The sequence below is a fragment of the Gallus gallus genome, chromosome 9 (assembly GCF_016699485.2).
Source record: "Gallus gallus isolate bGalGal1 chromosome 9, bGalGal1.mat.broiler.GRCg7b, whole genome shotgun sequence".
In the NCBI taxonomy this organism is placed as follows: domain Eukaryota; kingdom Metazoa; phylum Chordata; class Aves; order Galliformes; family Phasianidae; genus Gallus; species Gallus gallus.
The window spans coordinates 19,029,573-19,056,529 of NC_052540.1; the positions used below are offsets into that span (position 1 = coordinate 19,029,573).

Here is a 26,957-nt window from a genome sequence, read left to right on the forward strand (position 1 = left end):
GATAACGAATCCGATGTTTTATCCATGCGAAATATTGTTATTAATGTTATAAATTAAAGGAAAAATGAACTCTGCTTAGCTGATCATCACCTACACAACTTGAAACAGCACCCAGCTTTACTAGCACTGAGGTTGGTCTGTACACACACATGCTGCAGCTGTTATTTCCCCCTCATGGATGCGTTCCAGCAGCAGCATTTTAACAGTTGCTGCATAACAGCACTGGTAGGTATAACATTTATGTTATTTATGTGAACATTTTGGTGATAACTTTGCTTCCCACCACCATGTAATTTAACTATTCACAGGCGCATAGAGGCAACACTCACCATTCTTTTGTATTATTGCCTACCTACGTTAGCATTTACAAACTGCCTGCACTTATATTACTAAAGGAATTATGTTACTTATAAGTAAAAATACTACATACCTTTGATTGCAGGTGGGACTGACTTAGTTGTGCAGAAGGTACATATTTCTGAGAAAGGTCCCTCCCCAGCATCGTTGACTGCCTGTATTCTAAATGAGTAACAGGTGGACTCTGTCAGCCTTTGTATCTTGTATGTATGACTTGGTCCCCTGTAAATTGGAATAAACCTGCAAACAATGACAATGGGAATACAGAATTACATGGGAGCGGCAGTAACATTTAAGTCTATTATATTTATCAGCTCAACACATTCATGTTGTGAAAACTGGCACAACATGCCTTACAAAGCATTGAAAGAACATTGTTCCTTCTGCAACTAATACTTACCTTGCAAAATGATTACATGAATTACCCAGAAACACTTCTGTCAATGCACTTTTGCTGCCTAGTAATCAAAATGGGTTCAACTCCTGTTCTGCTACAATGCACTGAGTGTGCTGCTAGTACAAAAGTACGTTTAGAACAGGATTAATTTGACTTCATTCACACACTAAGACCCACAGTTGAGATCCTACTCTCATCTGTACCATCTTAATCCAGAGTAACTGTTCAAGTCAGAGCATAAGGACTGTATATACGGTATTACACACTTCTCGGCTTTGAGGGCTTTACGGTCTGAAGACAGCCCAACAGTGGAGACAGAAACAGATTCAGAGAGCACACATCATGGAATATGAGTCAAAAGGAAGGGAGAAAGCGTGGTTGAAAGGAGGGAGACATGCAGGATGGAAAGAGGATGGGGTTTAGGGGCAGTGGGGGATGCCTGTAATGACAAAGGTCTGCTTGAAAGCATGCTGAGAAGAAGAAAAAGACATGACAGAAGGAAGTGACTCCCAAAATATTCCCATTGACAAGACCAAACGCCAGCACACACAATCATGTCCAATAAAATAATGCAGAAAATAATCAATTGAAAGAAAAAAAAAGAGAAAAAAAAAGTTCAGGTCGCAAGAGAGAATCCAGCTTCTATATTCAATAAATGCTTTTCAGTAACAGCCGTGTGTTAGCCAGCAATTTCTGAGATGTTGACCCCACGGGTGCTGAGCAGAATGGGGACAAGAGTGAATAAAAGGAAGCACTCATCACTCGGCCTCCACTGTTCTTCGTGAGAACAGCTCTAAGTCTGAAGAACATAGAGTTACCCACACAGGGTAATGCAGCTGTTGATGACTTAGCACGCTTATTCAAATACCTGAACTATTTCAGCTGATTTGAAATCCCCAGGAAGCCAACAAACAGATGTGTTTTTGACCTCCCAGTCTAGATGCTAGCTTTACTCTGGGTAATAACTCCTGATCCCTTTGGCTTTGCGTGAGAAACACAGCACAACCAATCATTTCAAAGAAACTGGGATGCCATTAGCTCTCAGGGACAGAAATCAATTCAGATTATGTTATGATTGAAACCCATAGAAGCACAGAGATCAAAAGTAGTCTGTAATAAAAGAAATATTCGGGTACTTTAAATTGCTGACAACGTACCGTGAGGACTGATGTGACTTACTACCCCCAGCAAGTCCTGGAGAGACCCTCACCCTGATTAAAAATCAAAGACCTGTGCTCGTGAGTTCTTAAGAGCACATTTTAAAGCTGATTTCCAAAGATAAATGTTTCCCAACCCCGGGCTTATGCCGCTTCACGCTTGCTATCCTGTGACAACCTTTGTGAGGTTCACACAAGCAGCACTGGAGAGCTGCAGAAGACTACAACAGATCTGCACTCACATGAGGTTTCTTGGGGCTCTCTGCATGATGAACAAGCCCTTTATTTAGGCCAGCAGTACACAGGGGCATGCAGAGACTCCAACCAAAGGGCAATAGCAAAAAAGCAGCAATGCAGTGTTTTTGATGACTGCTCTTTCTGTAACCAATTGTGGAACTAGGTAAGCATAGGAGGCTAAATATACTTTACCAGCTAACAGTTCTGCACGCAGTCTGGACTTCTAATGCACTTGCTAGACACACTTATAGGGTGAATACCAATGAATGCTAGCTTTCAAATTACAGCTTTGCCTCTTGAACACGAGCAAGGTTTCATAACACTGACAAAGTGATCTGGCACAGTTCTTCTGCTCCACATGTCATTTGGGGATTGGAATAATATTCTCATCCAGTTTCCATCTCTACCCCTTTTTACTTCCATCTCTCTATTTCAAGAACTGCTTGTAATGAAAGCAAAAAGCATTAGGGAAGAGCTTGCATCCACATTCAGCACACAGGACTGCAATGAAAGCACACTTAAATCTCTGAGGCTCAACCGCCTTTGAAGAAAGATGGCTTCCAATTTTGGAAGAAGAAAGGCTCATTAATCAGTCAATCAAACTGATTTGCTGTTAGGCTTACCCTGACAATAACATTTGAAGAATATAAATCATGTGGTAAGAAATACAATGCAGATGAAACATTTTAACTTCAAAATACCACATAAATAAATGTATAACAACAACAGCATTTTTCTCATGACCAACACAGGTACTTTATACTTCTCCAGAGTTGTTTCTGTTATTTAATAAAATACTGCGGTTCCCATTTGATGGAGATGGATATAGAACTGGAACAACACCACCCTCTGATCTGTTTTCAGTCTCCCACATCCTCTGCTGAAGAAGGACTGCAATGATCTTAAAGCTGAATCAATCCGTGTTGTCACGACTGCAATGCCTGTATAAATTAACGATTACCTAAAGACAATAATTTGTCCATATGATCACACGTTCATATTATTGCAAGTTGATTTTTTAAACTTAAAGATATCTTTAAATGCACTTTTGGAGTTCCATATACCTTTGCCTTCTTGCAAAGTCTGGCATGGTTCAGTGTGCTTCATCCAAGACCTGTTCCACACCTTTTCTTAAGAACAAGCTAGCTTGGAGCTCATCTGCAAGGGATTCATGTCTTATATTCAGACAGGGCTGAAAGGTTGAATTGAGTCTGAGAACTGATAGGAGCAGAGCAGCCTTATACTGGATTCATTCCCTAGCTGCTCCAACTTTATGTGAAAGCAGCCGTACTGGCAAAACTGTGGGGACAGTATGGGAATACCAGCGATTGAAACAACCCAAAATAATTCCTATTCCTATATAGGAACGTCCTTAAAGAAACATTTTGCACTTTAGTTCCTATCTTTTTTGACCCTCTTTCCCTTCAAGGGAGACACAAAACCAAAACATATGTGAGTGCATCTCAGACAAGATGTTGTCATTCCATAACCTCTGCCCGCACAGACCATCCATGTGAATCCCCATGCTGATAGCACCTACACATTTTGGTTTCTAAAAGGTTTTCCCGGCTCAATTTGAAAGGCAATGGGCTGCACGTTTTACTCTGATACGTCATCTTTGAGAAAAGACTACCTGTGTGGGCCACCTATGCTTTCAACTTAGTTTTGTTGTTTTTTTTAATATATATATATATTTTAATTAAAGTGAACGTGTAGGGTCAGAGTTTAACATGATGCAACACTGCCTCTCCTCCCCACTAAGGTAACAGCACAAACTGAAGATCATCTAAAGGGAGCACGACATCCCCCAGAGCACCTCACTCCCACTTGAGAGATCCGAATTCTCTCTCCCAGACATTCTCATGTCAGTAGTGGATTATTCATTTACTGACACAGCCTGGAAAAGAGAGAACACAATGTCCTAGAATGATTGTCTGGGAGACACCACTGCTGTTAGTTTCTCATCAATACCTTCTTATTCACCATGAAGATCTTCTTGGAAATGTTTTACATGTCAGAGCTTTTTTGTTTCCTCCACTTCAGCCACTTCCAGTCAAGCAGAGGATTATGAACGTACCTGCTGCTCTACCTTCACTCATTAGTGCTCGGCACATTTTAATCAGCAGGTTACCTTGCAGAGCCTCTCGCTTTGTTTGTATTTTAGTAACACAATTGTCTTTGCAACGATTTAATTTGAAAGAAAACGTAACATGCAGTGCTAAGACAGGCAGCAATCTGGAGCCTGGAACAAGGGCTACAACAGAATGATTCTCTTTCTGCCTCCCACAGCACTGCAGTGATCTGACACACTTTTGTGTCGAGAAATCATTAATCCACCGCAGGTCTGACCCGGTGACCGGAGGCTTTTGTGCAGTGCACCTGGGCAACTGCGCAGTTAGAAAGCAGAGCACATGAATTTCACCAATCAACACAACTTCTCATGTTGTTATTGCAGCGTGCCTGTTATCTGCACGGTTATAGCCCCCCCGACTTCTTTTTTAGGCTGTTCCTCTATTTTCTCTAAAGAACGTTATCAAGCACTCGCTGATTTATGCCATTTTCTTCCCCAGTTAACAATTCCCTGCACTGTGCAGCAGCACCCTGGAAAGCAAAACTTCAAAACAAAAATATGTAATTCACCCCCAACACGGGGAACGCTCTGTTCTAAAGCCAGATAAAGCCAGGCAGCCCCACTGGGTGCCCTACCTTGAGGATGGACCGGGCATGCTGGACACTCTGATCTGAGGATCTGTTTTCTAGAAGATATCTTTGGGAAATCTTACCACGTAGGCTTGCTCATGACAACATTTAGAAACCCACTTCCTCACAACAGCAGCCATGTAGCTTCTGTTTACAGGCATAACAACAGGAGATGATGTTTCTTTGCTTGTACTTAGAAAAGCAAGACTAACTGATGAGGAAAAAGGTAGAACAAGAAGTGCTAGCAGTTAAGTGGAGAGAGTTTTGTTTTCTTTGCCTAATTACTGAGCATGTCTAGCCTGTGGGTAAGGAGCACTTGCAGCCAGAAGTTGATTTTTAGTTTGCTTCTCCCAGACCATCCTTTCATCTGCTACCAAATTCGAGCACATAATCCATATTTCCCACGGCCACCTGTCAGATTTCCAGAATTATGGAGAATGGAGATGCCGTGGCATACAGAAGCTCCCACCTAGCAAGAAAAACTAATTTTTTAGAAGGATGAGTTACCATCTTTCCCCTTGAAGCTCATGCTGCTGAGGGCAGCTAGGATTTACAGCCCACCACGTTGTACAAACAGCATACAGAGAGCACGGGAAGCCTGAACCAAAGGCCTCAGAACTGTACTCTTCCCAATAGATTACCAGAGAGGAAAAAGCTACAGGTGCTTTGTGTTTGCTTCCCTTTTGGCCTGTAGACCTGTGAAATCATTCAGATTTCTGGATGCTCACAAAGAGAAGTTGCACATAGAGTACATCGATTCTATTGTTTACACCAGATGTAGATCAGGCACATCATGAAGAAGACAACTGAACGCCTTGAAAATCAACTTCAAGGATGAGCAAGAGATGGAGAAAATGTTTTGATTCTGAATGATTCCTGAGGGGAAAAAATAAGAAATAATAACATCTCAACAGCGCCTGGGCACATTCAGGAGGAATGGAAGGCAGATCAGCCAAGTGCTCACTGTGATTCCTGTGTGCAGCCGCACTGGAGGCCAAGGAACAGAGAGACAGGACAATACTGAGCACAACACAACGTAATGTCAATTTACAGCATTTCAGTGAAGGATTTTGGGAGAAGTTACTGAGATTGCCCAACTCCCTGCCGAAAGTCAGGAAGCACCAGACGACTAAGCAGCTACTGATACTATGGTTTGCAATGGCAACGTGTTGAAAACTAACAGAAGACATAAACAGGAGTGGGCTTAATAAAGCCAAAACCAAAACAGAACAAAACACCGATCAAGCAGTAGCAAATTAATGCTCTTATAGTCACACGCATCTTTATCTCTCTTGTGCAGCATTACAGTCCGCTTTATTAATATGGCAGCATCTAACAGCTCCTGTGAACCTTAAAATGAATCTCATTCAGCACAGCATGTTCAGAGCTATCCACAGCCGTGACAGTCTCAGTCATTTGGTTTGGCAAAGCTTGCTAAGGGAGCAGGGCGTCCTGTCTGCTTTACGGCTTCAGCAAAACAAAGCAGGCACCTACAGATGGAGAAGTGGCCCCACTGCTCCTCACTGTAAGCAGAACCCCATGAGCACTCCAGGTACTAAACCAGTCAGTACTGCGAAATTCCCACCAAGCTGTTATTTAAACAAACTTACTGAGAAGCACCCCACTCTGTGTCTTGTTAGGGTTCATAAGATCATATATCTCAAACATTTAACACATTTTTCTTATACCCCACTGTCTCAAAAAGTGATCACTTTTTATTTATTTTTTTTTTTTTGTAGAATTGTATGCCCTGAAATGGAAAATTCTTATAACTTAACAAAGCATTTTAGCCTCATATATGTCCATAAACAAAGATTCATGTTACAAAAGGGTAATACTGCTACTGCCACACACTACCCAGGGATACACGGTCACAACTCGCTTATTCAGCAAATAGCCATAACAAAAGTTATGACACTGCAGAACACCAGGAAATACCATCTATCAATCCACTTACAAAAGCAGACTTATTAAGAACAGCCAATGATCCTTCATTGATATTTTAAAAGAATATCTTCAAGTTGCCTCTCACCCAACCATCCAGTGATTCTCTTAGGCCATAATTACCCATATTTTTCTTTATATGCCTGCACACACAGAAAAATCATAGAACTAAACTCAATTGCAAGGTAATATTCATCTAAAAGAAAACAAGCAATGGAATGAATGACCCACATCTAACGTGCTTGCCAATTCTCTTTTTCTGCCTAGACTTTGCAAGTGTTTTAAGACGCTAAGTGGTATAATTACCTGTAGAACATCTAACGACTAATTAACGGTACAGAAAAAATAATCAAAAGCATTGTTGTTAATTAGGTTCATTTGTTTCACTTGGAGAAGAAAAATGCACTGCTTTCTGGAAAATGCGACTTGATTAACGTGCTTTTCTTGGTGTTACAACAGTTAAGAATGCTGGTTTATCTAAAATCACTGAAATTTTATCATCCTCTTTACATAAAGGTCAACTGCTTTCAATTAACGTTCCCATGTGCTGTGCTTTCTAGAAACAGACTTTTCATCTCCAATTAATGCTACACGTAATTGAAAGGACAAGAGAGATTAATCTGATCTGCCTGGCTGTCACACACCAAGGCGCCAACGGCAGATAGGGCAGGTGCATTTCTGATACGTGCCCCTTCTCAAGCCCCGACATTAATCAGCATCAGGAGATTTCCAAGTATTGCGTTTCACAGCTCTTGCAATCAATGAGACCTTTAGTCTGCAGCAACTGGCCTGTTGCCTCTTTACAGCACGGAAAAGTTAAGAACAGTTCCTAATGACCAAGACGTACTCAAGAGCACTGGCTGGTGATCAGTGCACAGAAATAGAAGAGAATCTCTGCAAAAAGGCTATCAGGTCAGAACCTGACTTCTTGGTGATTCTTGTTCTTGCAAATAATTTGTTTACCTATTTCTGTAGGTGAAAATGCTTCGGTATTACTTTAAAATTATCTCATATTTTAAACCTTATCAGTAAGAAACGCTGCAACAAACAGCATGCTCAGATTCACCAAAGGGGAAATTGCAATACTGACTTTGAGGGATACCATTCAGATAAAAGTAAATTCAGATGTTTCAGAGAAAATAATAACTATAACTTCTGAACGATGGAGAACATGACAGAGACCATCCCTTTGGCTCTATTATCCATGTCCTGCCCAGAGTTGGATGCTGTCCCTTCTTTGAGCAGAGAGGATACCGTGGCACCTTCCAACAACGACCCTTTCAAACCATAGAAGATTCCAAATCATCCTTCTATTCCATTTGACATCCCCAGTTCACCTGCCTTGCTCTGTTAAAGCACTGCACCATTAAAGATGCTCAAGGGACTGTTTTCCAGTGTGTTTCACAAGCGTACAAGGAAACAATCAGTGCAGATGAGTGGTTGCTTTGCATCTTTGGGAGCCCACGTGGGCTATGACTCAAATCTAAAGCTTTGGAAGACATAGCAGAGTAACAAGTGCAAGGAGCAGCAAATCCTCCTTGTTAATAGTTCCTAAGAGACCATTTGCAGAAGGAAGTTTGTGCAAAATCAAACAGTGTTTCTAGAAACAGCTTTGGTTCTCTGCAGCCAGGTAATATAACTTATTTTAATCTTACAAGGAAACGTTTCTCCAATACAGAAACAGGTTTGTAACAATCTGCAGTTCACCATCCTACCTACACTGCTATATGAAATCAAACAAAAGCAGCCTGCTGGATGTTTCTTAACAGCTGGCTTGCTCACATGCTGCTGCAGGTGATGGGCTCCTGACAAACATCACTGCACTCCAGAGAAACTGTTTCATCAGTCAAACTTTCAAATGGGAATTTATATTCATTGGACACCTCTCAGTATTAACACAGAGGAGTGTCTCTGGATCAGAATAGTTGAAACAGCGGGAGGTATTTAGGCATTATTCATGGTGGTTTTATTACTTAGAATTAGAGCTTTTGGGCCAGATCTTCAGCTGGCACAAACTCAGCACAGCTCTATTTAAATTAAAAGAATCATACTAATTTACGTCGAATTACGATCTGTACTGAAGGTCCCTATGGATTTTCTATTTCATACACCAGCAATTTTACCTAATTAAACTCACTGAGAGTGTTTCTCAGTAAATTATGAACCATTTGTGATATTTATTCATTGAAGAGATCTTTGGAGCTATTTTGTCAAACCTTCCAAAACAAAGTTGTTTGTGAAAAGCTTCTTCCTGAACAACTCAATGCCTATTTTTGTGTTTCTTGCATACTGAAAGCTCTTACGGCTTCGAGGGAAACTTTAGGGAAGTGAAACACAGTAGATAAGCTCTTCAGTATTCTTATTTTATGATTACTGTGTTGCTACCAAGCTGATGCCAAGTTCAATTTTTCCCAAAAGATACAAAATATGATAGATATAAAATCCCAACCATCATGCTCTGCTCAAAAAACCTTTTCCAGTTCTGTTTTTGCTTTTCCTACACCTCTGACTCTGTGATCAGTTCTTTCACTAACACACACACTGCGTGCAATATCTTTGCTTTCCATATTCCAAAGGGAAAATCAGTGTGATCATAAAACACAGTAATAATTTTTGCTGGCAGAGGAGCCACTAGTTTGCTAAAATTTCACAGTGCAGCAATTGCTGCAGTTGTTCTACAATAACCGACAGCTTTGTTATGAAATTTGCTTCATTAGACTACAGGCACAGAATCCCTACTGAAACAACATTTTGTATACATTTATAGCTTCAAGTGACTGGGAAAACAACGTCTCCTCTTACTGTGATTCTGTGATACTGCTTTATCATGAGCCAGAATTCATTCTCCATTAACACAACGAGATGAATCAGATCTCTTACCTTTTATTTCTGTCTTCAATCTGTAAGATGTAGACCATGTCATCGGTAGCATGAAGCTTGGAACTGCTATCTCCCCATTTCAGCTTCAGGCTCTGAGGACCTGCTGCAGCACACTCCAGCCGAGGAGGTAAGGGTGGTAACGGCCTGGTTTTTGCTTTAATAAAGTGGCTAAACGGTCCAGCTCCAATTTCATTGACAGCCTGGATCCTGATCCTAAAATGAACAAAAAGGTGAATGTTTAATGAAGTATTTTCACAGGGTTCATGGTGTACAAAAGTCTCAAGTGCAGCAGTGAAGGTATGAAGAAATGCAGTAAGACAGAGGCAGAAGGATCTACCTAAGCAATCTCATAAGCATGGGCATAACTGCCATGCAACCTCCCTCCAAACCGGTAAATACCTTTGACAAATTAAGAACAGTGCTATTTCTGTGTGTGCAGCACATCTCAAAGCATGCTGTTGGCACACATTGAAGTCTACTTGGAAGAGCTAACCCTGGAAGGTTTGAATCACAGCCCCTCTGCGGGTTGTAGTCTGGTATAGGTATCTCAGCTTGTACTGCTTTGTCACTCTCTTGTCTGTCTGCACTTCAGCTTAATAATTCGCACAATGAGAATCTGTTATAGGAACAAGAGTGGTTGTATCCTACTAGGGTAACGTCAACAGCAGCATCAAAACAAAAAATGTGAAATACGCATTTAGAAAGAGCTTTGAGGACTTATTAGATGTGAGATTCTGTGTAAGCAGAAATATTAGTACAGACGAGCCTGACAGGTTTCAAAAGGTTGCCAAATTACAGAGAGAATTAGAGAAAAGAAGCTGGGCAAACTACAGTTTTAGGCAGTACAGCAACTTTAGATCATTGGACAGATGCCATTTACTTTGGAAATTTTATGTGCTGCAATCCTGTATTTTCTCATGGGAAAAGACTCTCTGCAAGATGCATTGCTGCTTCTCAAAAGTGTCAGCCACCAAGAAGCCAGGAACTCCCTGGGAAGGCAGTGAGAGGAGAAGGGAGAAGAGCAGAATCTGCTAAGCCATTATACAGCCTGCTTCAGAGAAAACAGAAGATAAATAGAAATATCTCTGGCTGCCATAGCTATTTACTTTCATTAAAGCATATAAAGTGGTTAAGTTTGCATATATATGAGAAATTACTTTGAAAAGCAAGTCTCTAGCTCTACCATTGAAAAAAGGTGATGCAGCATTAAAGAAGTGAAAAGAATCCTCCAGAGAACAAGATTCCCAACTGAAAAAAAACCAAAACCCATATTTTCTGCAATTTCAAAACAAACAAAAAAAAGGGTTAAATGATAAATAAGCATACTGCAAACCAATGCAGGCTCATCTATTAATTGGACAGTAGAAATAATTGCGCAGTGTTTACATGGCCATGTGGTTGAGCTTTTGCTTATTGATCAGGCCATTTACCAGGGCAAACAGCCCCTTGGCTGCCTAAGCATGGAAAGCGTTGAGCTGCGCTTTCCTTTTAATCCTCCTTTTAGTTTCAGGAAATAGGCTCTGACCACCGTATGATGCTATATAGAGGCGACTTCCTCCTCCAGGAAGAAAACAGCAGGAAGAAGGGTCTATTGGGAACACTCCTCTTCAAGGGCTGCACGCAAGTAGTTGCAGGAAAAAGAACAAAGACTACTCTAGTATCTTCAGAAGTCTAGTTAATATACAGACATCGAATTTATTTCATATGATGTTATTGGCTTGCTTCAGATCGAGAAGTCATTACGTTAATAGTTAATAGTCTTTCCAGTAAAAAAAGGGTGAAAATTGCCTGAGTTTTCACTGGATTCTGGCAAGTCCCCTGTTAGCACATGCACAAAAACAGTAACAGCAACATGACAAAACACGGACTGCTTACACCAACACCCTCTGCTTTATTCTTATTACCCACCACCACCTCACCTGTCCTCAAGCATCACAACGAACTCCTCCCAGTATCACATCTGAAAACAAGGAGTGACTGAAATGAAGCTCTCTCAGGTTTCACACCACACATCTTACACGTGGGCTGCCAATGTGCTTTTATGATGTGTGCACAGACATATGGCCCCATTTGCCGATCCACCCTTTGCCACGTGTTTGCCCAGGGTAAAAATGTGTCTCTTCTCTCACTTATTGCTTTCATGGGCTGCATGGAGCTCCTGGCAGTCCTGGTCCCACCATCTGATGCACACAAATGGGCACTCACCCACCCATCCTTCTGACACAGGAGCACAGTGAGACCAATGACAATGAAATAAGGAAAGGCATCTGATGAACGATGATAAAGGGAAAGCAGTAACTGATTTATTTCCTTCTACCAGGGCTGGATCTGGTCAGCCCGTTTCTGCTGATTATGCCACCATAAAAATTCTTTGTCAATTGTCACTCTGGAGGCCTCAACCCTATATATTCATTCCCATATTTCCCCCACTGCATCTACTAAACAGTAAAAATAAATATATCAAACTAAGTAAATTTAGAAACCATTAAAAGACCTTTAACAGACCATTATAGGCTCCTTGACTGAGGAAAATAAACACACTAAAGATAAGGTTATTTTCAGCCCGGTCAGAAAATCCTTCGTAATGTATTCCAGCAAACTCAAAAATCATTTCTGAATTAATCTTACGGAGTCTGACATGTGAAGGGTTGCATTCACCAGTTCCCATAAGCAGAATGCCACCAGCTGCAATACACGCGTGTGTGAAAACCTGCAGATTTAAAACACCACAGACTTCACAAAAGAGAGGAGAGCCTGAATGTAAAGGACAGCAGCCTTACCAGCCAGCCCTCAGGTCCCTCACACTGCATTCTTCTGGAGATGGAGCAAGATTTACCTTCATACTTCAAAGCACAGATTTTGTTTTATGACTCACTGGGGCACTGCTAACTCGAGCATCCATGGGCATTCTTCTCTTTGCATGCTGGAAGATCTTTCCCTTGATACAGTTTAGAAATTAAAAATGTCTGGAATTTGTATTCCTAAACCAAATTAGAAATATGTGCTGCTATTTAAATGTAACGGGGCTCATCTGTCTCTGTAAACTATGTAACTTCAGAGCTAAAGAAGCATTCTTAAAAAATAGTCACTGTTTTGCAGTGAGGTGTCCTCGTGGTGCTGCACAATTCACTATAGAAAGCGTAGAGCAAAGCCTGGGAACAGAGTGTAACAGAAAATTGACATTTATATCACTGTCAAATACTTATTTATTGTGGAGTATTTATTTACTCACTTCCAGTTAGATCAGTTCACAGAAAACCAGTCCTACCTTTATTATGCTGTAATCACAGCATCCAGAGCTCCAAGGCTACGTTAATAACATGGAAAGACTGCAGAACTCGGATACGTTCCTGCAGCTGGCCGGCTTAAACAGTGACATTTATAGAGTGCTTTTGGGAGGCATCTGCTTATTGCAAAAGCAGTACTGGTGCCTGACACTGGATGAGCCCTCGTGAAATCAGCCCCAGCCTAGCCACTAGCTGCACGGCAGAGGCATGCCCCAGTTCCTCACGCTTTGCATCCTAAAATATATTCAAATCCTTCTTGTGTTGTGCTGGTAGGATCTGCTGCCAAGACAGTGAAACCATCAAACTTGCCAGCTTCAGATCACCTCTGCAAAGAGCCCCGAGCTTGCTCTGCATGTATTTGAGTTGCACATGGGTGGCAGTCCCACCAGATGGATGCAGCAGAGCAGTGCCAGACACAAGCCAACAAGCCCATCAGACACGTGAGGGCCTACTGCCTGAATCACAGTGCTATTGAGAACCATGCTCCTTTCTGATTTCTGCTTTGGTGGATTCAAAATAACCACCATTTGCTTTTCAAGTTCAGGGTTCCTGCAAACAAAATATTGACAGTGGAATTCCAATGCAATCAAGCAAATGAGCCCTTGGCTACTTTCAAGTTCTGCTGAAGCTTTGTCAAGAGATTTCACAGTCTCAAAACCAGTAGTGTTGAGCTTGTTTAGTGTAAGAAAAACAAAGCCTGGAAGAAAACACATTCACTGCTTTTAGACACAGCAGGGAATAAACACTTGAGAGAGAAAAGAGTTAAGTTAAACAAAACTGAATGACGTGAAAAGAAAAACTACCGGTGAAGAAATGAAGCGAATGAGATTGGTGAAGTTCTGAACACCCCTTGATTAAAGCAGGGAGGGCTGAAATCCTCAACCCAACATCTTTCAGGAAACAGCCTGATAAATGCATTGAAAGGAAATATATGGTGTCAATCAACAGCAAAAATACTTCGACATACATATCTCAGTTACCACAGAAGTCTTTCTGTGCTATAGATTGTGCTGCCTAAGGTGCAGCTGGATTTGTCCCTTGTCTTCTCCAGCAGATATGAGATGTAAGAATTAAGACAGTCTTTCTCTGGTTTTAATTAAAAAAATAAGATCTTTCATATAGTATCACTTCTGATTAGTCACCTACTGGCTTGTGCTTTCCACACAACATTTTCTTTCTTTGTAGGAACTCAGTCTTACAACAATATTTAGAACAGTTGTGGAGTTAATGCTCACGCTTCAGCATTTTCATTTGGATCAGAGACAGCCAGACTCCCCGACTACAAATAAGTAATTTAATACAGTGTTTTTTACAAATTAAAGAAACAAGAATGCAAAAAATAAAACAATCCAGTATGATCTCAGCACAACAATATTTTTACAGCAGCACGACTAAGAGCTTCAGGGACTGCATCCTGATTAGAAAGCAGAGCAACATCCCGTCCATCACTTCATTCTGCACCTCTATTTCCAGGCTTTGGAGACAAGGCTGGTATCCAAAACAAAGCTGTAGACAGCTAGGAACCAGCTAAAGAAGGGACCGAAGGACAAAGGCTTCTGTGATGAATGCTCAAAGCTGTTTTGACTCTTGACTGAACACACGAGGAGAAACCAGGTAGTACAAGACGTACTACCAAGGACAATGCCTAAAGATGATGCACGGCTGGGTATCCAGTCAATAAACAAACTGCTCAGCCTCTTACTACCTGCGTTATGTTTTCAGTTGGTCTTCAGAAAGTTGCCTGCACAGAACCTTTTTTAGTTTTTAATTTTAGTTAACACTGGGGGAAAAAAGACCACACCAAACTTAAGCATTAAGATAATAATGACATTTTTGTAATGTCATTTAGAAATTTAGAATCTGAACTGTTATCAAGAAATTGTTTTAAACTCAGATTATCTTTTAATTAGTTTCCATTTTCCAGCAAGAAAAATAGCTAGAGCTACATAAATATAAGTTACCTGTGTGCAAACTCCTTCACAGAGATCAATATATTTAATAATAAACTCTTGTAACAGTACTGATAAGAAATTGGAAAGGACAAAAAAAGAGAGAGAAGTTGCACTTTAATTTTCATTCTCTAACATTTATTTTACCTACTGGTGTCCTTGCTGCAGTAGAGCAACTTGAAAAGAAGGAGAGGTCAGAGATAGCAGTAGAAGAGAAAGAAGAAAGAGGAAGGTGGGTAAATACAGTATTTGAGCCTGAACTACTGCAATTTGTTCCATAAAGCAGTTACTGCACATTTCTAGGCCCACTTGTTTTTTTACTCCCTCTACATGCCATAAACATTTCCCATGTAAAATTAAACCATGTAACCTCATCCTGAATGTATACCACAGCAAAAAGTTGTACTCACCGGTATGAGGTTTCTGGAAGCAAATCATGAATAACATAACTCGTGACATTTCCTATGGGAATGCTGATGTCACCAAGGTCAATGTTGTATGAAGTAATCTCAGCTCCATTATTGCCTGGCTCCTCCCAGTTCAAGGCAAGGCACACAGAGGGTGAGAGCTGACAGGCATCCACGTGCTCATCCTCCAGCACAAAGAGGGTAGAGACTGCATCGGGTACAGAGGCAGGGATCCTGCAGGTTGCCAGTTCACTGTAGGGTCCAGCTCCTGCCTGGTTAACAGCCTGTGTGGAACAATAACATTGTGTAGAATAAACGCCCTCTTTCACATGTCTATCAAGTTTTTAATCACAAACTCTGCAGCCTGGAATAGCTCCATGGGTTCCTCAGAGAGGATGCATCACTGGCTCATTCTCCAAAGGATGATTCACACCCTCTACCTGGATTAGGGTAATTAACATCTTCCTTAGTTACTCAGGAGTGTCACTCAGGAAAACTGGAGGATACATTTAATCAAACTTAACAGTAACCTTTCCATCAGCAGCAAACTTGGTTTGGTAAGAGGTAACGTCAGAGTCCGTGTGCTGCCAGTGACAGGTGACATCACGGAGCCCAGCAAACTGGTTACCTGAAATTATCAAGTTGCTCTGCATAAAAACCTCAGTTACTGCAGCGTGGAACATGACATGCTTTATGCAAGTATGGTATCCCTAAATGTAAGGGGCATTTGACTTGCTGTGAGTTACACAGGTTCCTAGCTCAGACAGCGAACAGTTAATTGGATGCTAGAGGTTTCTGGCATAAGAATATACAAGCTCAGCATGGCACTGAGCCTATGACTCAGATTTGCCCAGAAGTCACAGGTCACTAGCAAGCAACCACCAAAGTACATAGCTCAATATTTTCCACTAGAGAGGAGACCAAACAATTACCAAGCTTCTCATCTTGATTCACGGATCTGGGACCCCAGTAGAAAGCAAGGTTCAAACTCTGTCCCTTTTCTGCTCGTTAATTAGAGGCCGATGTCTTTGCAAGCTCGACATCACACAATAGTACAGGCCTGTTTCACTGACGGTTGAATCTCAGTCAGTGCTATGTGCTGTGTATGTTGCACTGTTACCTTCTCACTCCTGTGCAAAGCATCACAGAGCCGTTCAGCCTGGAGGGGACCGTGGGACATACCCACTGCAACTTGCTACTCAAACCAGGCCCGAAGCTGAGTAGCAGATTGCTCGTGCCTTTGTCCAGCTGCGCTACAGCAGAAGGTGCAGCCTTTGAGAAACAGCTTTTGGTGTTTCAAAGCACTGTCCACCACCCATACTTCCTTAGCACCCGGGGAAGTGAGCCAATTCCCCGAACAGATGACAATTAACTTGGAAAGCCTGTGCTTACAATCTTGTCAGTAGGACTACGATGGCAAGGAAAGGATGCGTCAATCACTTGTTTGGTTCCTTGCTGGGCTATAGTGACTATTTTTTTTTTCTACTATGCATAGTACAAATACAAAACCATGCTCTGTTTTTCCAGGAGGCGTTTTATTCAATTGAAGAAACAGATAATAAAGTTAGATTTGTCAGCCCTTAAAAAGCCCTTCAAAACAAATCCCGCTCCAGGGACATCTTCTACTGAGCGAAGCGCTCCTGGAACTGTTAAAAGTGAGCCTTGTTTTGTGGTCTGCCTCTAAACCAGTGTTGGGCAATTTGTGTCTTGCTCCAAGCAGTTTATTTTTAGTGGTGCTTTTAACTGCTTTATTAGACAACCTCATCATCATAACTGATGGGAATTTCATTCTTCTTTGCTTCCTAGATGCTTCCCCCTGCCTAAATGGCATAACATTTCCCCCTGCAGATGCCACAATTGTTTTCAGGAATATCCATTACAGGAAAAAAAGTTGAGCAACGGTAAAGACAAACTGTCTGCCCTCAAGATACATATGCCCGGTTCCTCAGTTCTCCCTTTTTACTGGGTTACTGTAGATTGAGATAGCGGCATCGCGTGTTTATTAGGAGACTGAATAAAAGTAGTCTGGGAAATCTTTATTTTGACAAAGAGACAGAAGTATTTTTTGCTAGAGCTGCTAAGAGAACGAACTATTATTCTCACCACTAAAAAACCCAGAAATTTCTGACACGATTCAGCTCTCCTTTGTCTGTAACACATACTTCATTAATTTTCATGTAATTGCTTAAATGTTGCAGTGTATCTTACATTGTGGTTTCTCAGATATGCCTCTCCATATAACACACACTGGATGTGTTATATGGAGGATGAAGCCCTCTAGAAAACAATGCGTGGGTCACTGATAGATTTCAGTAACACCTCTTAGTGCTGTTGGGCATTTCATTTCACTTCCATCTATGGAAGATATTGCATTGGCAGTGTCAAAACCAAGGTGGATGTGTGCAACATTTCTGTGGCACAAAATATAAAATCAATGTTTGCTTGAAATCAACCCACTACAGCTGTTTCCATTTTTAATATCAAAATCTCTGAGCTCCCCACCGTTCACCACTGAAGTGCTCTCATGGTCAACCTCCCTACTCACTGGGTTCTGAATACCTTCCTTCTTGAGCAAACAGATGCACCTTTGGGCTCAGACTTCCAAGCCACCCATACGTGTTCATTCAACAACTTCTTCCAGCACTGCCAGAGCAAGGTATAGGGCACTTACAACATTACTAAGCACAGCTGAGCATACTTAGAGGTGTGGGGTCCGTGCTCTTCAGCTGTTTACCAACTGCTCAAAAGCTATTTAGTAAAAGAAAGTCAATGTCCTGTTAAAATCAGCTGAGAAGGAAACACTGGACAGAAGTGTGCCTCCCTGATCAAAGGAAAGGCCCTGGGTGGTCCACCTCCTGCCAGCTGGGTGGGGATATGAACCTTTGGTTGAATTTACTGGTGATATTCTATCTTGCCATACAAAGAGATCTTCTGGAACAGAATACTGTGCAAAATTATTTTTACTCTACTTTCACTTTGCTTTGCATTTATTTTTCATAAAGGAGAAAAGAGCAGATATAACCTTGCAGTTATAAGAGAAAATGGTAAAGATGAGGAGTCGCCTTTTGGCAGCTACAACCATCTATGTGCATAAGAATGTACTCAGCTGCTTTATGTGATAAATGAAACAGATGTTGGAGTTTATTGTTTAAGCTAGGGAATCTTCAACATCCACTTGGGAGGTAAATGTTTACATATTACCCAAAATGTGTTTTTTAAAACATTCTCATTTTGTTTTACCATCAGAGCACAAAGTAGCTGTTAAAAGTATCATTCACTGAAAATTAAGAATGTTAGACATGCAAGCTATAAGTTATTCCAACTCTCCTGTTGGAAATAACTTGTCTATCACTTGAGTAGCGTTGAATCCAAACCACATTACAACAGCCTGCATTATCTAAAATAAATGAAGGTTGCAACTGACTTTCAAAACATATGACTTCATAGAGTCTACATAGGAAAAAAACACAAAACACAGCAGAAGGTAACCATGATTACATCTTAGGTAGCAATGCATGTAAAAACATGCAGCTTCCATACCTGTAGCCTACAGCAGTACTGTGCTGCTGCTGACAGCTCACTTATTTCAAAACAGGTATCTGTGCCATTATATGCAAGTTGTAGAGATTCCTCATCTTCTCCCCACTCTAATCTGTATTCAGAGATGTCAGCACCAGAACATTCAGGACTCTGCAACACAAATATTTATATCAATTGATTTAGAAATGAGCTTTGCACGTCTCTGTGTTTCAATGGGTAAGAAAGAAACAACCTGAAAAATCCCTCTTATTTTGAAATTAATGGCACTACTACTGTTGCAAACTGAAATGCCCTGAATTAGTGTTCCCCCTGTAGGTTACTGAGGCAGACTAGTTCTGCACAATATTCACCTGAAAGAAATAGACAGAAATGAGAGCATATGCAGCTACTTCACTTTTCATCACAATACTCAGTAATAAATTGTCTCTCCACTGGCTTGGCAGATGCACAGCTGTGGAGAATGCAAAAAAGCATCAGTCTAGTCAAGCAAAACATCTCTGCAAGAGAGATGGCCTTTGAGCCTGAAGCAGTTATTCACGTTACTGAGAAAAGATCAACCTCAACAATCATGGCAGCTCATCTGAGGTTTTCAATGCAAGCCAGCCATCAAGCTAATGCACAAAGCATGGGACAGGGAAGGTGGACTTGGGTACATTAACGTCCACACAAAAACTCATTAACATCAGTAACTTCCTTCTCAGCAGGGGTATCCTTTTGTGGAGGGCAAGGCAAGCTGCATTGCTGAACAGCTGCTGGGTGTTCCAAGAAAGTCCGTGGCAGAATTACAGCCTCACTGTTTCACATCACACTGCTTATGACAACATCTTTCCTGCTTGCCTTAATTACATAATATTTTTAATGACACCAATCAACGCTTCTGTGTTTCACCTAAGACTTACTTAAAGAATCTGAAGTCCAAGATGGTGAAGCATGGGGAAGGAATGCATACAGTCTAAAATAAAAGTAAATATTTGGGGAAGAGGCAAATAATTTTTGAGGAAGAGCTAAACTTTATGCATTTGTGCTGAGTTCATCTCATATCGGAGACTCCACCTTCACTCAAAATAAAATATTTGTCTTCATAACCCCCCCTCAGGACATTCTGACATGCTAAAAGTTTACACAGCACACTTTAGACAGACCAACACTGCCATGTGACACCAGCGTAGGATGTCCTGCGTCTGACTGCTGGTCCAGATGGCTCAAGATCAACTTTATGCAATCTTTTAAAAAGAAGAAAAGATGGCTTTTGATAATAGAAGAAATTAAACAGCAAGGACACGTGACCTACCTCCCAGCTTACAAGTACACGTGTGTCGGAAAGGAAGGACAGGGAAGGTGCTCTGCACTGGCCAGGTGGTCCTGCTGCCGTGGTGATTTCTGTAGCTTCTGAGTATGGCCCATACTAGAGAGGAACAAGGTATTTGGACATCAATGCATAAACATAGGCACATCTCACATTCCACAAAGGCTTTTCAAGAACAGCACATAGGAATTTTCTCAATGCAATAAACTATCTGAAAGATAAACTGGGCTTCCAGCACTCAGTGCTAAATATCAGACCGTAGCAATAGACCATGTGAATTATTGCGAGGTTATGATGTGAGGAATGCTTAGGTATCAGAAGACTGCACTTTGGCTGCTCCAGGACATCCTCCTGTGCCACGGTGACTGCCTGTGGAAGCCAAAGCCACTTAAAATTCACCAAAGAGTAGAAATGTGTGCTCAGGAACAGAAAGCTGAGAAGCAGTTTGTTTCCCTCTACCTTACTTCAAGATTCCCACATCTATACCATAGCCTGGCTTTCCCTCATGGCTGTGAGGAGGAGCACAACAACACAGTGGAGGTGAAATCCAGCTTCTTACATATAAAATGCCTGCCACGCATTAAATGCAAAAGGATGGCATATGACGGAGCTGCAGTCTGGGTGTATAGCAGCAGCATGTCACCAAGTGCCACCTCACCTCAGTGGTCGTGGAGGCCTCTGCGGGCAGCTCAGCCAACTGTTCAGAGATTTGAGCCTTTGGTGAAAGAATCAGCAAAAGAAAAAACAGATTTAAACAGCCAGGAAAGCTGACTTCAGCCAGCAGTGCAAGCAAAGGAGAACTGGGGCCGTGTGAGTGGGATAATAAATTTTGTTCGGTACATCCCCAAGCTAATTAGAAACCATTCTCCAGAACAAAGGAACATTACATATCAGCAATTAGAGGGAAAACACTGATACTTAATATTTTGGAATGGCATACTAATAAGTATGGAAAAATGAACCATTATGAAGGCTGAACAACACTAAAATTTTTGTTCCAGACAACCTCTCAATGGGCACCTGTCAGTACCTCTGCTAGCAAGGAGGGCTAACATTCATTGCTTTGTCTGAACTACCAAATGTACACTACAAAGAAATCTCACATATTTACTCTGGCTGTTTCTTTACGTTACAGGACAGAGAAAGGCTATTTGGTATGTCCTTAGGAAGATGTAACCTTACAAGGAAATCATAAACAGACAAGTTTTCCTCCGAGTATATCAATACCTAAGTGAGATTCATCGTTTTTACACAGTTAAGATTTGAAATGGTAGAATAGATCAGTAGAATAAGAGTAAAGAGGTATATTCCTGTAAGAAGATAAGACTGTTAGCAGGGATTTTGCACATTTTGGTCCAGCTGTCTTAGGCCAGCCAAGCCACGTATGTGAAATCTTAATTCAGAAGAGCTAGATTCAAAACCACAGCTCAACCTCCTAAGTTCTTTTAAGCACTTCTCACTTTATTTTCTCTTGCCCATCTCACCCTTCTCTTTCTGATCATCAGCACTAATGCAATCACTGTCCAGAACTGCACATCTTTCACTATCAGCACTAATACACATTCCTGGATGGTCATTTGCATCTCCAGCAATTTACCACCTCCAGTGAGAAAAAGCCAAGCCATGGTCCAGCACACTGCACATACCCCACCATCGTTCAGAGCTCTCACTCTGAACCGATACGTTGCTCCAGGGAGAAGGTTGCTGACTGTGCACTCCAGATCAGGACCATGGTACACTTCAGAAACAACTTCTTCTGGCTCTGTCATTTCTACGCTGTACTCTGAGATGGGACAGCCACTTTCTGATGTAGGGACATCTAAAACATAAACATGTCACTCATTAATAACATAAGGGCATATGCCAGAAAGATTTTTTTTTTATTTCACGTATCACTGAAATATCACACACACACAACATATGGATACATATTATCAGCAACAATTTTCTTCTTTGATAGATGCCTTACCTTCAATATCTCCACCACCTGCACGATCAGCATAAATTAATGACCCGTAACCCTAAACATTCACCAGGTCAGACTGCCACGTGGAAGATCAGCAGCTCCTCCCAAGGCCATGACCTTCCACCTTGGGAAACTGTGTTTGGTACCAGAAGGTGCCCAGCTACTTTTTAAGAAGAACAAAGTAGTTTCTCTTCTGAAGAGCTGTTTTTTGCCGCAGCATAAAGAATGGGACTGAAAACATTCCCTCTGGGTCACAGGCAATTTATGAGGCACGTGGTATGGGGTCTGCCTGACCTAATCTTGGCTGTTGTTGGACACAGGGTAGTGAGGGTCACGGACACTCCAAAGCTACTACTTACACATGGGTTTTCTGGCAAGGCCTCACTAACACCTCATAAAAACACAACCAACTTCCATCCTCAAACTTCATTAGTCACACTGCTAACGTTTATGAGATTCTAAATCTCTGTACAACAATCTAAACCCAGTGCTTCACTTGGGATAACAGCTTTTTGCAAAACTGAATTTGTTTCCCACGTCTGAGTTTGGTTTGCTATCGGGATCTTTTCCACCATGAAAACAACCTATTGAATTGACACGCTCCTATGGCTCACCCCATTGTAGCTGAACTTCTTTGTGCTTTGGCTTCCCCAGAACTCTTGGTGGCTGGCAGTGACCTGGTGCAACACTTAGCGTACGGACAGGTAAACTTTCCGAACACTGCAAGAGAGAAAGAGCTTTAGTTATCACTGTGGAACCTCTAGCACCTGCAAAGCAAACCACGAGTAGAAAGTAAAAAGAAAACTACTTTCTAGAACAACTACGTCTAAAAGTTTATATAAACAACAGAGGGCAGAAAATGCTATCAAGCATGTTTCTTACAAGTGCAACTAGCAGAGTTCTTCCATTAGCCTACTCAAATTTGCAGCACAGGAACTATATTGGCTGATTTTGTGGAGCTCATCATTTCACTTTTCTTTGTTTCTAAAATAGCATCAAGTCCAGATGCACTCAATCATAAAAAAATCAAAGCTGTAAGAATGAAAGCATAGGTACTAAAATAATTTTAAACTAAAGAAGGGAATGACAGCAATCAATGGCTGAAAAGGGAACCTAAGATTTTCAAGAACAACTCAGCCACATGGAAGCTGATCACCCCTACAGTCACTACAGGCTCGTGCAGATGAGAGTCTGTGGCATTTCTTAAGTGGTCAGACCAGACAAACACTGTGCTTTTTTCTAGACTAAGTGTAAATACCTACAGGTTGGTTCTGAGGAAAGCAAACCACCCTAAATTGCATTTTGACTAAAATTCACCAGATACACATAGAAATCTTCCAAAACGTAGCAGCTTGCAATAAAAAATTAACTGCAATCCCCATAGCTTCAGCCTGCTATGGGGAAAACATTCACCTTTTAAAAGCAGAGGTCATTTCCCATACACAGCAGATAAATACAACAAATGAACAGCCCTTACTGTTAAATACTACTTACCTGACTGTGTCCCCCAGTGCTGATACAGCATGCCCGGAGTTTGTACAAAGTGCCTGGTTTCAAGTGAGTACAGGTATATTCTGTAGCTGATCCACTATAAGCCACTTCCCACTGATTTGCTAGAAAAGTAGATACATCCAAGTTCAGACAAGCACAGAAGCAACAAGTTCACTAATGTCAAAAATAACATCTTTATCATGGTTTTCCCTGTGGTTTGTTTCCTCGAGTTATGAATTTTAATATTACTATGAATATTATTCCCGCTTCAAGACATACACTTAGACACATACACACAGAAATAAACACAAAGAATACATATAAATGTATGTATTTCTAAAACACATTAAATATAAAATAAAGCAGTAGGTTCAAGCCCTACAATGTAAAATTCCACTTGTCATGGAGAAAAAGAGCATGCTTAAAACTAACCAACCCTCCCCCAGGAACCCTGTAAATGCTGTAACTCAGTTTTGGTCACCTCTGCAGCATATTAATAGTCTGAAGGGTCACTATTTCTTTACAATAGCAAAAATGGATTGAAATGAAACCTTGTTTCAGGTTTACCTTCTGGACTTCCTTGAGAAATCTCTAAGAGATACTTCAGGATTTCTGAACCACCGTTATCTTGTGGAGGATCTGAGAAAAAAAACCAACCAAAAAACAAAAACCAACCAGGGATGTTGTTAGTAAATCAAGATAAGGAGAGAAATATAACAAAAAAGATAACAGAAACTGTTTCTGATTCTGCTGCTTCTTGTCCACAATCCACCTCCACCCACACTACCTACAATGAGGAATTCATAGCAGAAGTGGACAGCAAAATTGAGCTTCCAGAATGGGTCAGAATAAGGTGGCTGGCTAATATTTTATAAAGATGCCACAAACGGACTACGTGGAAAAAGCATTGAAAAAGATGAGAGATGGGTGTTTGTCCCACTGATAAAGGGAGCAGCTGGAATGAGAAGCAGCATCCATCTGCAACAAGACATGAAACGGAAGGCAAAAAGCCTGAATGCAAACTTGATTAGAAGTCCAAGTTCATTAGCTAAAAACAAGCAACAATTCTGATTCTTAAAGCGTAATTGCTTTTACACATCTTCCAAAATACTCACACAATTAAGCTGGTCAGATTTCCAAATGCATGCTACTTTGTGTATTGAGAAGCAGCGTGAAATCCACGTTCCAAAATGTATTAACAGAACTGCATTCAAATTGAACATTCACCATGATGACTGCCCCAGAATCCCCTATGACAAACCAAACTGGCTTACCCCACTTCACACTAAAGCCATGAGATGTTATTGGCCCTTTAATGATGGGTCTGGTTGGAGGTCCTGGCCTGTCGGGGCTTGTTGTGCAGACCAACACTTCACTTGGAGAACTTTTTCCTTCCACATTAGAAGCAAACAGCTGGGGAAAAAAAAAAAAAAGTTAACAAATTTGACATTGTTTCCTGTGACAGTTCTGCACAGGATATATATCATTAAAGAAAACAGCATGTCACATTCCAAAATAGTGTGTGGGATGTTAATAACAGCTGATTGTCAGCATCATTGCTCCAGAAACCTCACTGATTTTCCAACCTCTTCACCAGCAACAGATGATGGTGAGTTTACGGTAACAGCATTACTGTTTCACTTTTCTTACAAAAAAAGAAAATCACATGGTAGCTTGAAGTCATTTACTCCCAGGAGATGAAGACAATAACAAGTATGATGCTATTAATCTGGAGGTATTGCAAACCATTATTTAAAACAAATTATTTCAGAGTATCAGGGAGCAGTAATTAAAAACAGAGTAGTATGACAGGCAACCAAGTGATGTGTGATCTATAGACCTGAAACTAGCAGGATGTGCACCAAGTCAGCTTTCTCAGATGAAGATCTTTCATCTCTTCCCAAGAACACCTTCTGATGACTTCAGTGAGAAGGCTGCTAAGGGAAGACATGGGGTCTTGGCCAGGAGACAGGAGATCAGGATCATACAAGAAAACCCAAATGGTCTAAGGCTGCGTGGCTGCTGAGAGCTGTGTTAGCTCATATGAGTCTCTGGGACATAAATCTGCTGCCAAGGAAGTGAGTAATAAAATATTTATTGTAATTGCTAATAGTAACTACAAGCTAGCAGTAACTTTTCCATTTAGAGAGCTCTGCTATTCTCAGGAATGGCCATTTCTATCCCCTTCTCCTAAAAGAGGCTTCTAGGGAAAACAATTTGTAATCTTTAAGGCCAAAAAAGTAAACTGAGGTTCTCCAGCCTGTATATGCTTGCCTCAAAGAAATCACCAAGGCCAGCACCAGTTCATTGTTTCTCACTGAATTTGCCTGGCTGTAAATCTTCTGCACATGGAAATTTTACCCTTCTAGTTTGCTAAACTGAAGAGCCAGTTACAGTGTGGACATCCCTATTGATCTGCTACTCTCCCCATCCCCACTTCTTTCTTCCTTATTGCCACCTTTTCTAATTATTTAACCATCTCTTGGTTCTTTCTCTGACTGTTCTTCAATTTGAGACATCCTACCAGGAACACCAGATAGATGACATGGACAAACAGCTCTAGGGAATCAGTTTGAGATATAAACGTAATACAACCTATCTATAACTTATACGGAACTTATATATTCCTTTATTTATACTGCTGAAATCTGCACTAACCCAGCAGGAACTTAAACTTCATCTTAAACTGAGTGTTTATTTGGGATCTTTGACACTTCTGAGCCCCTGCTTCCCTAGCCTCAAGTCCCTCACGTTGCTACAAATAGAAATGAAACTTTGCTTTCAAGTTGCTGAGAAAATTACTGAACAATATATACCAGAGCTGTTTCAGGGGGAATCTCACTAGAAACAGTCATTGATCTGCATAAATTAAGTTCCTCCCTACTCTTTGTTCACTATTACCTAGAGTCCCATAACAGTCCACCACCTATTTTTGGCCAGCCCAGAATTAGCTAGATGGCTCCCGCTGCTAGTTTTACAGCACTGCTGAGATATGAGTTAATGGAATTAATCCATCAGTATAAAATAACCCCTGATGTCACGGGGAGAATTTGGATTTGATGGCTCAGCTTAGCAGGTGGCAATAAAGAAAACCTACAGCACCTGGAGAAAAAGCATCCAGTGCAAGAAGTGCTATGCAGTGACAAACATAAGATTTACCCTGAATTTATACTGCGTGCTTCTTCTGAGGTTCTTCACAGTACAGGCTTGCTCCTCTCCAGTGTACTTTGGGTGAAACACGCTATCCTAGAGAAACAGACACAAACAAACAGATTTCCAGTAAGCGTTCTCTATATGAGTGTACAGCTAGGATCTATTTCAAAGAGGCTTTGCAATCAA

At 41.1% G+C, this 26,957-nt stretch overlaps 1 protein-coding gene across 5 annotated transcripts in view; it reads right to left on the minus strand.

The window, feature by feature from the left end:
• The window catches only part of FNDC3B (fibronectin type III domain containing 3B), a 157,153-nt gene that overhangs the window by 12,453 nt on the left and 117,743 nt on the right, over positions 1-26,957 (minus strand). For all 5 annotated transcript variants that reach the window (NM_001252324.3, XM_046898436.1, XM_046898435.1 and 2 more), the window contains 11 exons: positions 26,778-26,864; positions 24,893-25,031; positions 24,186-24,257; positions 23,622-23,740; positions 22,742-22,847; positions 21,808-21,980; positions 20,147-20,260; positions 18,856-19,005; positions 15,319-15,599; positions 9,673-9,885; positions 431-597 (listed from right to left, as the gene is read on the minus strand). In NM_001252324.3, coding sequence (NP_001239253.2) covers positions 431-597; positions 9,673-9,885; positions 15,319-15,599; positions 18,856-19,005; positions 20,147-20,260; positions 21,808-21,980; positions 22,742-22,847; positions 23,622-23,740; positions 24,186-24,257; positions 24,893-25,031; positions 26,778-26,864 — 1,621 coding nt within the window. The remainder of the gene's footprint in view (positions 1-430; positions 598-9,672; positions 9,886-15,318; positions 15,600-18,855; positions 19,006-20,146; positions 20,261-21,807; positions 21,981-22,741; positions 22,848-23,621; positions 23,741-24,185; positions 24,258-24,892; positions 25,032-26,777; positions 26,865-26,957) is intronic.